The sequence below is a fragment of the Ursus maritimus genome, unplaced genomic scaffold (assembly GCF_017311325.1).
Source record: "Ursus maritimus isolate PB19 unplaced genomic scaffold, ASM1731132v1 scaffold_17, whole genome shotgun sequence".
In the NCBI taxonomy this organism is placed as follows: domain Eukaryota; kingdom Metazoa; phylum Chordata; class Mammalia; order Carnivora; family Ursidae; genus Ursus; species Ursus maritimus.
In genome coordinates, this window is record NW_024424119.1 from 23,142,583 (window position 1) to 23,158,652 (window position 16,070).

The 16,070-nt window shown below is 41.5% G+C and overlaps 1 protein-coding gene across 2 annotated transcripts in view; it reads left to right on the plus strand.

Annotated features, from left to right (window-relative positions):
- The window catches only part of DNAJA1 (DnaJ heat shock protein family (Hsp40) member A1), a 10,951-nt gene extending 438 nt beyond the window's left edge, over nucleotides 1-10,513 (plus strand). Inside the window, exons 1-9 of one of the 2 annotated variants that reach the window (XM_040631505.1) lie at nucleotides 1,327-1,466; nucleotides 2,502-2,643; nucleotides 2,780-2,957; nucleotides 4,734-4,838; nucleotides 5,567-5,794; nucleotides 7,537-7,651; nucleotides 8,643-8,758; nucleotides 9,038-9,138; nucleotides 10,137-10,513. In XM_040631505.1, the coding sequence (XP_040487439.1) occupies nucleotides 2,512-2,643; nucleotides 2,780-2,957; nucleotides 4,734-4,838; nucleotides 5,567-5,794; nucleotides 7,537-7,651; nucleotides 8,643-8,758; nucleotides 9,038-9,138; nucleotides 10,137-10,355 (1,194 nt within the window). In that variant the 5' untranslated portion in view covers nucleotides 1,327-1,466; nucleotides 2,502-2,511 and the 3' untranslated portion in view covers nucleotides 10,356-10,513. Of the gene's footprint in view, nucleotides 1-1,326; nucleotides 1,467-2,501; nucleotides 2,644-2,779; nucleotides 2,958-4,733; nucleotides 4,839-5,566; nucleotides 5,795-7,536; nucleotides 7,652-8,642; nucleotides 8,759-9,037; nucleotides 9,139-10,136 lie in introns of those variants that run through there. The other variant, XM_040631504.1, reaches the window with a different exon arrangement.
- Nucleotides 10,514-16,070: the final 5,557 nt, after the last annotated feature.

The following is a 16,070-nucleotide window of genomic DNA, read 5'->3' on the forward strand; positions in this document are numbered from 1 at the left end:
AGGGAGTGAGACAAACCATAAGAGACTTTTAACCATAGGAAACAAACTGAGGGTTGCTGGAGAGGAGGGTGGTGGGGGATGGGGTAACTGGGTGATGGGCATCAAGGATGTAAGGAGCACTGGGTGTTCTATGCAACTGATGAATCACTTAACGCTACCTCTGAAACTAATAATACACTGTGTCAATTAATTGAATTTAAATTTTTAAAAAATGACATCTTAAAGAAGAAAAAAAATCAGCTCAACTGCTTTCCTACAGATGTTTTCCCTAATCCATCAGATTTGATATAGGAGTCTCTCTTCCCTGCTGACCTCTATGTTGTGATTCTCTTACACTCACTGACATGTCTGGTTCCCCACTAAAATCTAAGCGACGCAAACCGGGTTTTTTCTACTTTGCATCTCCAGCTTCCTTGGTGGTAGATAAATACTCCTATGTTTAGTATTATTGAATATAAGGCTCCATTTTCCTTTATTGCCCTCATCCCGACATTTGAAAGTGCAAGGACTCTCTTTGCAGACTGTAAATCCAAGTTCACAAACTGGTGGGGCTTAAAATTTAGGTCAAACAATTAAAACGATTTGTTAGCCACTCTTAGTGCTTCTTACTAGCCAACAGGGTGAATGCCAGGTCAGGAGTCCAAGGCCCTTAGTTTGCACCAAGGTATTCCAAACATTTCCCTGTGCCCAATATGTAGGATACAGTCAAGGCCAAGGCAAGTGACATGCCTACAAGGGCCTGGACTTGCACAAAGAGCTCTTCCCACTTGCAGTTTGGTGGATTACAAGGCCACGGACTACGAGTGAAAAGGAGCAAGATCAGAGGACTATGAGTGTCCAGAACAAGGTACTTCTTCCTCGGCGGGTTCCCAGACTCTCGGGGCTGAGGAAATGAGCCAATTACAGATGCCCAAAGCGGCAAAAAGGGCACCGGCAGGGAGGAGGTACGGTAGGGCTTTGTTCTAAGAGGCTCCTGTTCCGAACTCAGCTCCCGCATGGGGCTCGGTTCCCAAGCCCTCCCCGCCGTCGCAGGCAGCGCCGGCCCTGCGGGATCGGGAATCCGGAGTTGGCCGGGTACTGAACCGCTTATTAACAATCCCCGGTACCGCCCGAGACTTCCGCACTCTCTGGCCCACGGGGTGGAGGAAGGAACTCCAGAAAGTTCCACGAGCTCCAGGAACCCAGGCTTGCGCCCACCCCCACAAGGCCCTTCGGCACAGCTCCTCCCAGCCCGATTGCCCCCGCGCCGTTGCCCAGGTAACCGCGGGGCGGTGGCAGCGGCGAAAGGGGCGGAACTTCCGTCGAGTGACGCGCTCGGACTCGGCTACAAAAGACGACGGCTGAGGCGCACCGGGCGGAACTTTCCAGAACGCTCCGTGAGATTGCGGAGCAGCGGCGGCTGCTAGAGCTGCGCCCAGCAACGCGCTCCTTCCCGCTCCCCCACACCGGCCTCGGCCCTCTCACCGGTGAGTTTCAGCCCTCGCGCTTTCCCTTGCCCCATGGCCGGCGCCATTGTTGGCACGGGGAAGCCGGATGGAGCCGCGGTCGGAGGTGCTGGGTCCGCGTGGGCGGAGGGGTCGGTTCCCGTATCCACGATTCTCATTTTGGGAGGACTGGTGTGGTGCCGCGGCAACCCATCTCAGCCACGCGGTGAGTGGGCCTGATACGTTTCCTGAAGCATTCTCCACCTCTACTTGCCTTGAGGTCCCCATGGATTTCGCCGCCTTCGGCTTTCACGGGTCCCCGCCCCCCCGTGCGCGCCCCCCGTGCGCCCTCGTGCGCGCGCCCCGGCGCCCCCGCGTCCCCTCCGCTCCAGCTTGCTGGGGGTGGGCGATCATGCGCGCACGCGCGGGAGGAGCGAGGGGCGAGGGGCTGCGGGAGGAACGGGGCGGAGGCTGCGGCCGCTTCTCCGGTCTCCCCTCCTTCTCTTTGTTGAGGACTGGCTGGGGTTCTCCCACCTCTTTGGTCAGGGTGGGAGGAAGAAAACCTTGAAGGTCTGCGCCTAGTGCAGGGGGAAACCTAACGACATATAAACTACGCTGGCTTGTGGGGGTGAGAGGGGTTCGATGGTCAAAGTGGAGATGCTCTAAGTTCCGTGATTGAGAAACATGCTTAGGAAGGGGGGAGGGGAGCTTGCTTTCTTGTGCTTTTAATCAGTTTCATAAACCACTCCCTTTCCTCCTCCCCCGTGCCCAAATGTTTTTTTTATCTAGGGAGTGTATGGCTTATCAGATTTACCAAAGACAGTGATAACGTAATAACCAATAGACTGAATCTATTGGTGCTCTTTTTGATTACTGCTGTCAGTACTGGAAAGAGAAACAGGAAGAATCCAGATAATAGTGGCGTTAGTTTGGAGCTTTCCTGTGGGTGAGGGGGAACCAGCTGCTGTAGAAGGCCTTTGAATTATTGCGGGAAGAACAGATTTTTCTGCCTTAACTCTGATTTTTACTAATTAAAGTTTACGGTTGAAAGTCAGTTAAAACTGCATTTTATTTCAGGCTTTAGAAAATGGTGAAAGAAACCACTTACTATGATGTTTTGGGGGTCAAACCCAATGCCACCCAGGAGGAATTGAAAAAGGCCTACAGGAAACTGGCCTTGAAGTACCACCCTGATAAGAATCCAAATGAAGGAGAGAAGGCAAGTGATACACTCATACTCTTAAATGTAACTGTGTGGTTCTTTGCCAGGTGTATAGTACTTATTACAGCCAGACAGTATGTAATACAGTAACTGCTTTGCAACACTTTAAGTGAAATTTCTTTTTCTTAAATAGTTTAAACAGATTTCTCAAGCTTACGAAGTACTCTCTGATGCAAAGAAAAGGGAATTATATGACAAAGGAGGCGAACAGGCAATTAAAGAAGGCGGAGCTGGTGGTGGTTTTGGCTCCCCCATGGACATCTTTGATATGTTTTTTGGAGGAGGAGGAAGGATGCAGAGAGAGAGGAGAGGTAAGAATCCCCTAGTCCACATGGAGCAAATTAAAATAGTCCTTGGTGAAAGCAAATTCTTAAGAAATTATCTATTTGAAAAGCTTGTTTACGTGTTGGTATAATGTTGCAAACTGACATAAACTGCCACTTATGATGTAGTTTTTTAAACCGGGATTGATGTAGCCAAAAATAGCTAGGCCAATCAAGTTTTAACAAGTAAATGCTTGTAAAGCTCTCTGATACGTATGACCAGGAAGGTTATCAAGCATTAATTAAAGGAATAGAGTATAGGACAAAGCCCTTTTTAGAGATCTTTTTTGATCCCTTCCCCCCAGAGTCCAGTTGGAGGTACATGGCCTTGTTCAGTTAAAAGTGAGTTAAAGTTCAGAAATTAAAATTTTTTCAAGGTCAAATATAGCAAGGCATCAGTAGAGTCAGGAATGGAACACAGGTTTATTACCTTCAAATAGCTTATGGTCTGTTTAATCTTGGTTCAGCTTTCTTATTAAAATATGTGCCCTTAACATTTAACAGAAATGTGGTTACGGAATTTACTTTAGAAGGATTTGCAATCATAGTTAATTGTTTAGGATTTGTACCACAGAAAAACAAGCGGTTTTTATTTAGAAAAAAAAAATTTTAAGGAATTGACTGGCAAACTTTGACTTAGATTAATGAAAGGTTTTTTTGGTGTGATACTGGAAGCTATGTAACAACACTAAAGGAGTTGTTTGTTTTCCTTGCCTGTGTTCTCACATCTATAAAGCTAAAGTAAGAGGGGCAGTTTCTGGCATGCCAGAACCAGCTGCATGGGACTATATTCGATACAGAACCAAAGGTGGGGCTAGGAACAAAAGGATATAGTTAATGGTTCTTCACACTTCTTTGGGAACTGAAAGTATTAAACATGTGCAGATACGAGTGAGGAAGCTTTTTTCACCTAGGCCTAAGGGAGTACTGTTTTATGGTGGGTAAAAGTCACTGGAAGAATCACTAGGAACTTATTAACCATTGCCAGGTGATTTCATTTCTGTAGCCTTTGTGTTCTTATGCAATCTCTCCACCTTCTACTTCACATTTTAAGATGAGCTATGGGACTCCTTTGTAGCTCCTGACCACATTTAAATTTAGGTTAATTCGAAACAAAAATTCCTTTATCTGTGGTGGCCTTACTAAGGTACTAAATGGCCACATGTGATTGCAGCTACTGTATTAGATATCACGGATGTAAAATATTTGTCACTGCAGGAAGGTGTATTGGACAGCACTATATGAGAAATACAGTTTTTAAGTACTGCTGCCCCAAAAGTAAGTGTGCTTTTATGTCAGAAAGAAGTGGTGATAATCTGCTTCCCTGGCCAGTCTTGCTTAGTTGGAACTTACTGTGTTGAAGAATTTTTGGATGAAATAATTTGGCCATATCATTACCATACTAAGTGAAAGATTCAAAGAATATATTAGGACAGAGCTGCAGTTTGGATTAATTGATTGTGAAACCTGCTATTTAATATTGGTTTTCCCAAGTGATTTTGCAGTTGAAGTTTTTGATTGCTGTAGTTTGTTAGATGGCCACAGATGTCCTTAGGCAAATTACTTATTGTCACTCAATTTTTCTCACCTGAAATTACATCTCAATTCGAGGATCATGGGTGGTAATGTGACCTTCTATGTATGTAGTAAGTGTTCAACAGATGTATCTTGTGAGATTCATCTTATCTTTTACTTTTAAAGCACAGTGAACACAAATATAAGGAGTAGCATCTCAGATTTTTAATGAGCAATGTTTTGTTTTAGGTAAAAACGTTGTGCATCAGCTCTCAGTAACCTTAGAAGATTTATATAATGGTGCAACAAGAAAACTAGCTCTGCAAAAGAATGTGATTTGTGATAAATGTGAAGGTATGGTCTTTTAACACCTCTAAGTATATCTAAGTATATCTCTAAGTATAAAATGAAACTGAAAGTCTTCAGGCTATATAAAACTGACAGCACACTACCTAAATGTTGCGGAGTGCAAGTATGAAGAAAACCTAAATCTACCACCTTGAGAAATATTAGCAAAATACCACCTTTTTTTCGTGTGTGTGTTTTAAAATACAGTTGGGATCAATCGAATTTGGTGTCTCTTCCTCAACATTGTTCAGAGGTGAACAGTTCTGTTTTCTCTAAAACTTAAGAATCATTCTGAAGATTTCAGAATCTGTAATATATTCTTAATATTAAGTGTCCTCTTTTTTGGACACTTAGCTGTTTAGGCAAATTCTTTGCTAAGAATCTCTGATCTTCTTTATAAGTTATTTGTTGGAAATGTTCTTTTCTAAAGAGAGTGTACGCTTTAAAATGTTCCCAACTGACAGATAAAGTAGTCCTAAGAATGGTGCTTTGGAAGCACATGTTTAAAACAAAATTCTGAATTGGTACTTTGGGAAGACAGCAGTCAAAACGTTAATAGATAACTGAAGCTGATGGTGGGTATATTTTATCAAATATAAAAAGGCTGAATTGAAGATTTTCAGAGCAGAATTCCGTCAGATCTTGGAAATTAAATGTAGTGTGTAAGGACTCATTTAAAACATTTGTTGTTGTAACTAATACTAACTTCAAGCATTTCTTTTTAAACTATTTAGGCCGAGGTGGTAAGAAAGGAGCAGTTGAATGTTGTCCCAATTGCCGAGGTACTGGAATGCAAATAAGAATTCATCAGATAGGACCTGGAATGGTTCAGCAAATTCAGTCTGTGTGCATGGAGTGCCAGGGCCATGGGGAACGGATCAGTCCTAAAGATAGATGTAAAAGCTGCAATGGAAGGAAGATAGTTCGAGAGAAGAAGATTCTAGAAGTTCATATTGACAAAGGTGAGTTCTGAGTCACTTCTTATTTTGAATTTTTGAGTGCTGCGGCACGTTTATTAATACTACATTTTGTAATTATTAAAAACTGTCCTACCACCCAGGGATAACGCTTAGCTACATAGTAAATGGTTTTTATGGTAAGCTTTCGTATATTTGTAGGGAATACTTCAAGGATCTCCTCTTATCGATACAACACTGATACCAGCAAATGATTGAAGAGTGTTCCACACTTAAATCTCTCCTATTACGCCATTAGCTTTTCCACCTTTTTTTATTGCAGTTAACTTCACATATTGTTAATTTTCTTGGGAACTGCTAGATTAAGGGATATTCCTACCTTTTTTTTAAGGTTTTACTTTTAAATAATCTCTACAGCCAACACTGGGCCTGCAGTTAGGACCCTGAGGTGGAGAGTCACATGCTCCGCTGACTGAGCCAGTCAGGCACGCCGGAATATGCTTACTGTTAAGGATGGAGGTTGGGGTTAGGTGAGGAATTCAGGGGGTCTGATAAAAAGATTCCCGTAATTTTTCTAAACTAATGAGCGTGTTTCATTAATTGGTGTGTAAGGACTTAGATTATGAATATGTGGTAATGTTCTTCAGACTTTACTAATTTAAAATGAAACTAGTATTACACACTGCATATTGGTGGAACTGTTGGTAATATGAACATTATATTTCATACATTTACATTAACTTAAGCTCTTGCAATAGTGTTCTTCCATGTGAATCATGGTTCTGAGTATCCCTTCATTTTTTTCCTCGTTAATTTGTCCGTGTTTAGTAGGATATTTTTTTCCCTCTGCTCTGGGAACTCCTCCTCTTTTGCTACCAACAGTATGTATTTCAGAAGGCATTAGTGGCAAGTGAAGCCATTTTTGCTGTATTTACCCACGGTCTTTACAGTAGTGGAACAACCAGCAAAACCTAGTTGTTTGATTGCCTCACCACTGTTACAAGACAGTTACTGGGCTTCGTGAATGATTAAAGACTGTTTGGTTTTGTCAGTGTGTAATACTACTGGTCCCGTGATTTAAGTTCTTAGTTTTTTAGAGGTACATACTGAAGTATTATGTTGGGATTTTGCTTTGGAATATGTAGGGGGGGCTGGGTGGAGGTATATATAATACAGTCATGAGTTGATAGCTGCTGGATCTAGTTGGATGAATATATAGAGATTCATTGTAATATTGGCTACACATATAAGTTTAATATTTTGCATGATGAGTAAAACAGTTCTTGTGTGGGTCACCTCAGTGATCATTCCTTCAGGAGGAAAGGAGGACATAAATAATGAAATTGAAATAATATTTATGGTTAATAATGTTTGCCAGTCAACTCATTTGATAGCAGCATGGGCCTTTTATTTAATCCTCAAAACAGCCCTGATGAGGTAGGTCTCTGGGAAAGTTGGTATTTATTTTGGAAGGTTATGCAACTTGCTTCCCCACGGTAACCCAGCTAGTAGTAAATAACAGCTCTGAAATTTGGAGCCTCATTTGTTTGCCTCTAGAGTTTGTGTTATCGGCTATGATCACTTTTTTTTTTTTTTTTTTTTTTTTTAAGTAAGAAGTTGGACTGATTTCATCATATGTGGGCATTCTTAGTCATTTCGGTAAACTTAGCATCCACAAAGACATGACTTTTTTTCATAGATACAAACGTGCATCAGTGATTCTTAACAGATTGAGATTCTGGTGTTAGTTGGATGTTAAACAAGAGTATAAAATCTTCTGTTTTTAGGCATGAAAGATGGCCAGAAGATAACATTCCATGGTGAAGGAGACCAAGAACCAGGACTGGAACCAGGAGATATTATCATTGTTTTAGATCAGAAGGACCATGCTGTTTTTACTCGGTAAGAACTTTATGAACTACTCAAACTGACATCTTGCGTATATTTTTAAGGAGCTTTTCATACTTTAAAGACAATTCTTGGAAGTACCCTAGAAGAGTGTAGCAGGAGAGTTCGTTATACATGATTTTTCTATAAGCTAAAAACAGAATCAGATTTTGGGTTTTGTCTAAACTTCGGTAAGTTGTTAACCTGGAATTTGAAGGATCTGCTTTTATTACAGGTGTTCTGTATGAATATAAATGGATGGGTTAGGGGACATATCCGTAAACAGTCTTCGTATAGCAGTTAATTTGAAATAACCTAAAACTTTTGCTTCTTTTAGTCCTGAGTTTGAGATATGTTGGGTTGTTTTTAACTGTAAACAAATGTGTAGAGCTCTCTGTTGAAAACTAAGTACATATAAATTCATCCATTGCTGTGAAGTAATACTGTTTATGATGAACTAGAGTGAAGCACAAGAATGATCAGCAATGTGTTAAATATCTATGTTGCTAATATAAAGCATTGGATGAGAGTAGGGTTCCAATAAATCCGTTGGGAATGACATCTGAAGGGAACTGGTTTTTGAGTTAATGAAAAAAGACCATTCCCACAAATGTCTCAATGGAAAATGCTGTCATATGAGGTGAACCTATAAGAGTTTTTTTGGAGCGTACTCTGGATAAGATATCTTACTAATATGGATTGGAAAAGAAAGTCTAAGCACAAGGAGGGAGTGAGATGATGAAATAGTTCAGGGATGGTTTAAATAGTAGAGGCTGCCTAGAATGTGTGGAAGGATTCTAAAGTCTTGTCCAGGAAACAGCTGGCAGGGTCCATATATTTGCTGTTTCTAGATCTCCGCTGTTTTGAGAATGGGGAAAGAAAGGACATCTTTGTGAAAGATACCCTTATACCCTTGTTCGTAAGAAAACGTAATTACCTGCTATGGTACTTCTAATAATTGGTGATTTGAAAGATTTAACTGTATGTCATGTTGACATTGATACAGGCGAGGAGAAGACCTTTTCATGTGTATGGACATACAGCTGGTTGAAGCACTGTGCGGCTTTCAAAAGCCAATATCTACTCTTGACAACCGAACCATCGTCATCACCTCTCATCCAGGTATGATACTAGATGAACTTGTCTTTCTATTCTAGTATTGTCATTATCTGCCATTAGCTGGTATAGGCACTGAGAAAACTGGTATTTTACTTGGTCAGTTACATCTTCTGTGAGCTGAGCTGAAATTGTGTAGGGTATTCGGTCTTTTTGATGCCCCTAAAAAAAGTAATGGGATTGCTTCGCATAAATTTACTCCTGTCAGTGAGCTAGCACACTGTATTTTCCCCGCCTCATAAAAACGTGACTATTTAAGGAAAAACTTGGCTTCCGTGTCTTTAGGTCAAATTGTCAAGCATGGAGATATCAAGTGTGTGCTAAATGAAGGCATGCCGATTTATCGTAGACCGTATGAGAAGGGTCGTCTAATCATCGAGTTTAAGGTAAGGTATAAAGTACTCTAGGAATACTGGAGAATGATTAGCTTATTTAAAATAATGACAAAATTACATTTCCCAATGGTAAGGTACATCAAATTGATACACTCTCTAGTCCAGGAAGAAATAAATTAAGCTAATACAAGGCCATAATTGGGATCTTAAAGTTCAGCAGAAGCACTCAAAATAACTACTGTGGCTTTTTGACAAAATACTACAAAGCTTGGTTTGCTAATAGGATGGTTTATAAAGCAACCTTCAGTCATTTTTTTTCCAGTCTTAAATTGTCTAGCCCTTGACACGTAAATCAGCTTTTATTAAAACCATTTTTGGGACGGACACCTGACTGACTGCCTTCGGGATAAGTCATGATCCCAGGGTCCTGGGATCAAGTCCTGCATCGGGCTCCTTGCTGTGCGGGGAGCCTGCTTGTCCCTCTGCCTGCTGCTCGCCCTACCTCTGCTTGCTCTCTTGTCTCTTCCTCTCTCTCTCTCTCTGACGAATGAATAAAATCTTCAAAAAAAAATTTTTTTTTTGGCGGGGGTGGGGGAGATGCCAAGGGAAGTGTGCATTTTTGATAACTGAAATTCTGGTGACCGTATACTTCAAAGTAGTAGTGGTTTCACAGAAATGGAGAACTTTGTTTTAAACTTTTGGGCAAAGAAAGGACTGCCTTTCTGAGGAAAAAGAGCTTTAAAAAAAATACCTGTGAAAAGTAATTAGTACTTGTTTCGGGATGGGTTCTCATATGTGCTGAATAGAACGGTGATCATCACAGTGCAGTTTTACTAGGATAATTTTTTTTTTAATAAATTCTAGTTCAGGTTACTAGCTAGATGGATGCTGTGCCTTTTAGAACACATGTTCTAACTTGGAATTGGCAGATTGATCAAAAGATAATGTCATCACATGTTTTTCTGGGGGAGAAAATGAGTCAGTGGTAATACAGCTGAGGAGCTAATGGAGTAAATCAAACAACTTACAGTCGAGATTTCTTTTTATAGGTAAACTTTCCTGAGAACGGTTTTCTCTCTCCTGACAAACTCTCTTTGCTGGAAAAACTCCTACCTGAGAGGAAGGAAGTAGAAGAGACTGATGAAATGGACCAGGTAGAACTGGTGGACTTTGATCCAAATCAGGAAAGACGGCGCCATTACAATGGGGAAGCCTATGAGGATGATGAACACCATCCCCGGGGTGGTGTTCAGTGTCAGACCTCTTAATGGGGCCAGGGAATAACACTGCTGCCATTTTATGTGCGGTAGTGAATGAGTGAAGGACTATAATCATAGCTCACTACTTGCTATTGTTTTTGTTTTAATATTCAACTATAGTAGTGTTTTAAAAGTTAAATGAAGAATAAACTCAAATATAAAAGCTCTGACTTTGCCCTGTATGTATGACGACTTCAGTGTGCAAGATAAATTTAATACTTGTAAAAACTACTTTTAAAAAAATCTCCCCTAGCATTTGTTAGGCCATACCTTGTAATTAATTTCAGCTCTATGTATATGAAACAGCTCAGACTGAAATGCTAGGTGTATGTATTGACTTCGGTGTATGACCCTTGATTGTTGAGCTATGAAGTTAAAACTTGTATTTAATTGGCAATCAGACAAAGAATTTGTAGAGAAGTGTTGGTCTATAGTTATGTTAAGTGGGATTCATTGTGATGCCTCTGCATTTATTGCCTCAACTGTTACTTGAAGATGGCATGCTGTGTAATTTGGCCTGTGGTATCAGTGATAAGGGTACCTCTCTGAAGAAGGGGTTTATCATATGCTGCTGCTTGAGGTCTTGCACTTGTAGAATTGCATTCCCTTCTCCTGTGCCATCTTTTTTTCCTTTTTTTTTTTTTAATATATATATATATATATATATCAGTCTTGGTTACACTTTTTTCCCTTCTCTTTGGACCATGATAAGCTTCAGAGTAGTGACTTCGGGAGCAGGGTAACTTAGAGTGAAGAGACACTTATGTGGAGAAGTTAATTTGCATGTATATGAGATAGATAGGAAGGTGTTCTTCAGGTATGTTATAGGCTTACTTTAAACCATTTAACTTATGCTCCGAAGTAACTGTAATTTAATGTTGGTAGTATAGCAAATTATGAATAGCTTCAATTGTATGTTCAAAAGTCATGTTCACAAGCTTAAATCTGGGTATCAGAATTAAGCACTTGAAATGTATGAATGTCTCCTTAATATACTGATTACAAAGCATTTCCAGTGTGTCACTACAGGCTTTTTTTTCCCCTAGATTAAAAACATTGGCTTTTCACTAAGTAAGACAGGTGATTTCTCATTTAACTAGTTAAATGGGTAATACAAAATGCTATGTAACTACAGTTAAATGTTAAGAGCGGGGAGTCAATGTGGGTGAGGGGTGAGTAATGAGCCAAAAGGGGTTTTTAAAAAACTTGGCCAACACTGGAGTGACAATGTGAGAGGTTTCGCCTGTTTGTTCTGGTTCTGCTGCATCTCCTGTAATCCAGAATCTCAAACATTTCCAACCCAGAAGTGGCCCATGTCATAAGTTCCCCTCATGGAGCACTCTTCAGTTAAAAAGGGGAAACTAAAGCTTTGTGTGTAAGAGTAGTTCCTACACCTTCAGTGTTTCTTACAGTGATCCCAGTTGACAACCTTTATTCTTAGATTGTCTTTTTTAGTCTGTACCATACAGCTACCCTCATGTTCAGATATGATGCCAGGTGCTCAGGAAACCATAATAACGTATTCCAAAACAAAACAAAAAAACACAATAATGTCTGTGACAAATCTTAAAATTTCTGTAGCGAACCTACATTGCAATACATTTAACATTTACAAAATAACACACGAGGTTTTCCACCTCAGTCATGAGGGGAGTAAAATCAAAACCACAGTGAGTTACAACTTCACACCTACTAATCCAAAATGAAAACACATGAGAATGTGGAGAAATTAGAACTCTGTACCTTATTGGTGCAAGTGTAAAATGGTGTGTCTGTTACGGAAAAGTTGGGCAGTTCCTCAAAAAACCAAATAAGGACTATAGACAGTGTAGTTCCCTCTTTGGCTAAGTAAGATTTTTGCTGCCACTGTTCATTGCAGCATTCACAGTAGCCAAAGGAGGGAACAAGCCAGGTCCAACGACTGAACAAATGTGATGGTGCCTGAATAGGTGACAGACAGAAGGACAAATTTATCATGTGCATACAAATGTATGTGTATTTAAATTAGGCACATTCATAGAGACCAATTACCAGGGGCTAGGGGGAAGAGGAATGGAGAATTAGGGCTTAATCGTTTGTGGTGATGAGAAAGCTTCAGATATACAGTGATGGTTGCACAAGGTTGTGAATGTTATTTAATGCTACTGGATTATACAGTTAAAAACTTAAAAAGTACATTTTATTTTGTTATATAACAAAAATCGGAAAAATAGAAATCACAAAGGAAATAGTTAATCTGGAGAGGCAGAAACAGTAAGTTTGTAGTCTAAAAACTGCCTCTCAGAACTTTGACCAAGGTCACTTCTTAGAGCTCTGACCAAGGCTGCCCCAGGAACACGTGCATCAACACAACGTAGTTCCTGGTCCCAGCGCACATGCTTTCTCTGATGCTTCCCGCATCCATATTTCAAAGGGAACAAGAATGTCCCATGAGAATGATGTAGAGTTACCTGGGAAGCTTTAAAACCTCTGATCTCCCCACCCCACTCCCAGGGATTTTGATGTACTGGAGCTGGGTGTGGCGTAAGCATCAGGGTGGTTATGAACAGCCAGGGTTCAACACTGCCAACATAGGGGCATAGTGATGTTAACTACCTAGTATAGTAATGGCACTACTAAGAGAATTGCTGGGGAAGGGCAAATAATGGCAGCCCTTGATACTGCTATTAAAAGTTTGAGGCTCAGACCAAGGAACTCCCCAGCTTAGGTAGACACTATATCACCGTTTCTCTCTTTTAAATAATGTGGGGGAATGAGGTGTATAGGATCTAAAACAGTGGATGACAGTGCTGGCAAGCTACAGCACTGTGAAGATGTTCTTTAAAGGGTCTCTGAAGTCCTGGACCTTGATCACTTAATATAAGAGTTAGCACCGCAATCTGTGAAACAGAACAAGACTCAAAACACCTACTTTGTAGGTGGAGAAATGGCCCTCTGGTCTGCTGGTTCTCAAGTTGGAGCCAAGTTGCTGAGCCCCCCTGCCACAGTTGCCGATTCCATGTCAGGGACAGAACCTGAGAATGAGTCTTTAGTGGCACTTAGGAACACTGCTCTGGCAAAAATGAAACCGCAAAAGCTGGAGTCCCAATTCTTGTAATTCACACTTTACTCTTCTCACTGCCTCTGGCCAGTTTAGGTAAGTAAGGTGTAATGAAATGTGGACAAATAATCCAAGCATTCTGTGCCTTTTCCCCAACGTGAAGAGAAGCTGATAGCAGCTGGATTCAAAGAATAAAGAAATTGAGCTTTGGAGTTACACCTAGTTTTCAGTGTGTACTCCATGAGCAAGGTATGGGAACCTTTGGAAATGTGTTTCGTCATATTATGGGAACCGTAATGGGCTGTACCTCATAGAGTAGTTCTGAGAATTAAAGGAGGCTGCACAATAAATGCTCTTAGCTCTAGTACTACAAGTTGAAAAATAACTGGTGAAAAAGACACTGAATAGTACCTGAGCTTTAAAAAGAAAAAAAGGTTGTCTTGAAAGACCCTCAGATCTTCAATGTTTCCAGGCACTAATTTAAGAATTGGATGGGGGATAGGACAAATGTCCTTACCTTTACATAGAGTTCATTTTACTGCCATGTACTTAAGTTGAAAGTGCTGGAGGGAAATAGCACCTGACACAACTTGCTGTTTCAGAAGAGCCCAGCTGTCTATCTCCCCTCCCACTATTCACACGGAATACATTCCAAGACCCCCGGTGGATGCCTGAAACCGAGGATAGCCCTGAGCTCTATATACATTTTGACCTATACCTACCTACCTGTGATCACATTTAGTTCATGGATTTGGCACAGATTAACAGCAATAATATGATTAGAACAATATGCTGTCATGAAAGTTCCGTGAATGCGGTCTCAAACTATTTTGCTGCACTGTACTCACCCTTGTGATGATGTGAGATAAAATGCCGAGGGGAGATGCAGTGGGGTGAGTGATGAAAGCATTGTGACGCGGTGTTAGGCTACTGTCGACTTTGCGGCTGTGTCAAGAGGAGGATCATCTGCTTCCAGGCCACACTTCACTACATGTAACTGAAACCACAGATAAGGAGGGACTACTGTATGCCATTGGTTGTTGGCATCAAGCTCCGTTTGCTTAACCTCTCCTGCTTATACTGGTTAAGAAGCCAATATAATATGATCTCTGCCATCTCTTCATGAAGTGAAAAGCCCAGTTGGTGCCTTCAGAGACCTCCAGCCCCTGACCAGTGGCTCCAGGAGGTGCACAGCACCCACAGCTGGTAAGGGGCTCCCTAGCCCAGGATGCAGGCCAGTTCCAGCGCTGCTCGGCTTCACCCAGACCTGGAACAAGGGCACAGAAACCCCACTGTCTGCCTGGAAGGTCTGAGGCCCTCAAGCAGCTGGACAGTGGTACAGGCTGGTGGAGTCGCGCCTAGGTGGCCTGCCTCTCACCTTGGCCACAGTCCCTGGGGCTCCCCCCCCCCCGCATAAAAAAAGTTAGATGTAGAGAAAGTGCACTCACTTTTAAAGTTTGTACAAGAGGAAGTTGGAGACGGATGCACAACAGTTAACCTGGGAAAGGCAGAAGATCCATTGTTTTTTTACTTGTTACACCAGTTCATTATTAAGAAAAAGTACCTACTTACATGGCTCCCACTCCAGGATTCTCTCCAGCTGGCCTCCCAAGATGCTACCATTTGTCCCGCATATGCCTTGGAGCTAGAGCACACTGCAGTGCCGAGAGGGGCTGCTAACTTGGACCACCAAACGCCTTTACCCCCAGCTCCGGCTGGTCTTTTCATGGTCAACTCCTCTGGGAAGACTTTCCTAACTCAGAAGGGCTGATCAGGTGCCCTTCCTCCCTTATCAAAAAACAACTCCCAAGATTTTCTCATATCCCATTTTAAGAACTCCTTTTAACTTGCATTTCTTCCCTGCTCTATGACAGGAACTGGTCTTAAGCCATCTTCAGTACTAGGTACAGGAACAGATGTTTGATAAAAATTCCTAGAAGGAATAAGTGAACATGTGCTGACTAGATTCTTGCTCCTCATGAGCACAAAGGAAATACTGTTAAAATTCAACTGCAAAATTGACTTTATTCAACGGTTAGTGAATCCAGCAACATCCTCCGAAGAGCTATACAAAACGAAAGGCTTTTATAGACTCGAAGGGGGTGTGAAAAGGAAATCTCCAACAGAGTGGATTGTTTCACACAAAGTCACCTTCCTGTAGAAGGGGCCTATCAGGCAGATTCACCATATAAATGCTGAATCAGGTAATTCCAGATTGGTTAAAAATCACAGTCCTGGGACAGGCTGAAAATGCAATTTGGGTAGGTATTAAATCGGTTCGCTGATGTGGGCCTCAGCACAAGTGACTCCATTTTAGACCTGTTTTATTTAATTGTAAGAGCATGAACGGGTGGGGAGAGGCAAAGGAAGAGGGAGAAGCAGACTCCCCACTAAGTTAAGCCCCACACAGGAATCGATCCTAGAATGGGATCATGACCTGTGCTGAAGGCAGACGCTTAACCAACTAAGCCACCCAGGAGCCCTCGGCCTGCTTTATTTTTAACAGTATTGGCTCAACTGCCTATTCATGAGGTCATGGGCTAAATACAAAATCCCAATTTCTTGAAGACATTTCTAAGGGATTTTAGCATAAGTTGTTTTTTTTCCACCTTAAACTTTTTATTTATGTGAAAACTTATTTTCACTGGGATGGGAGACCAGAATTCATGTGAATTCATGGATTC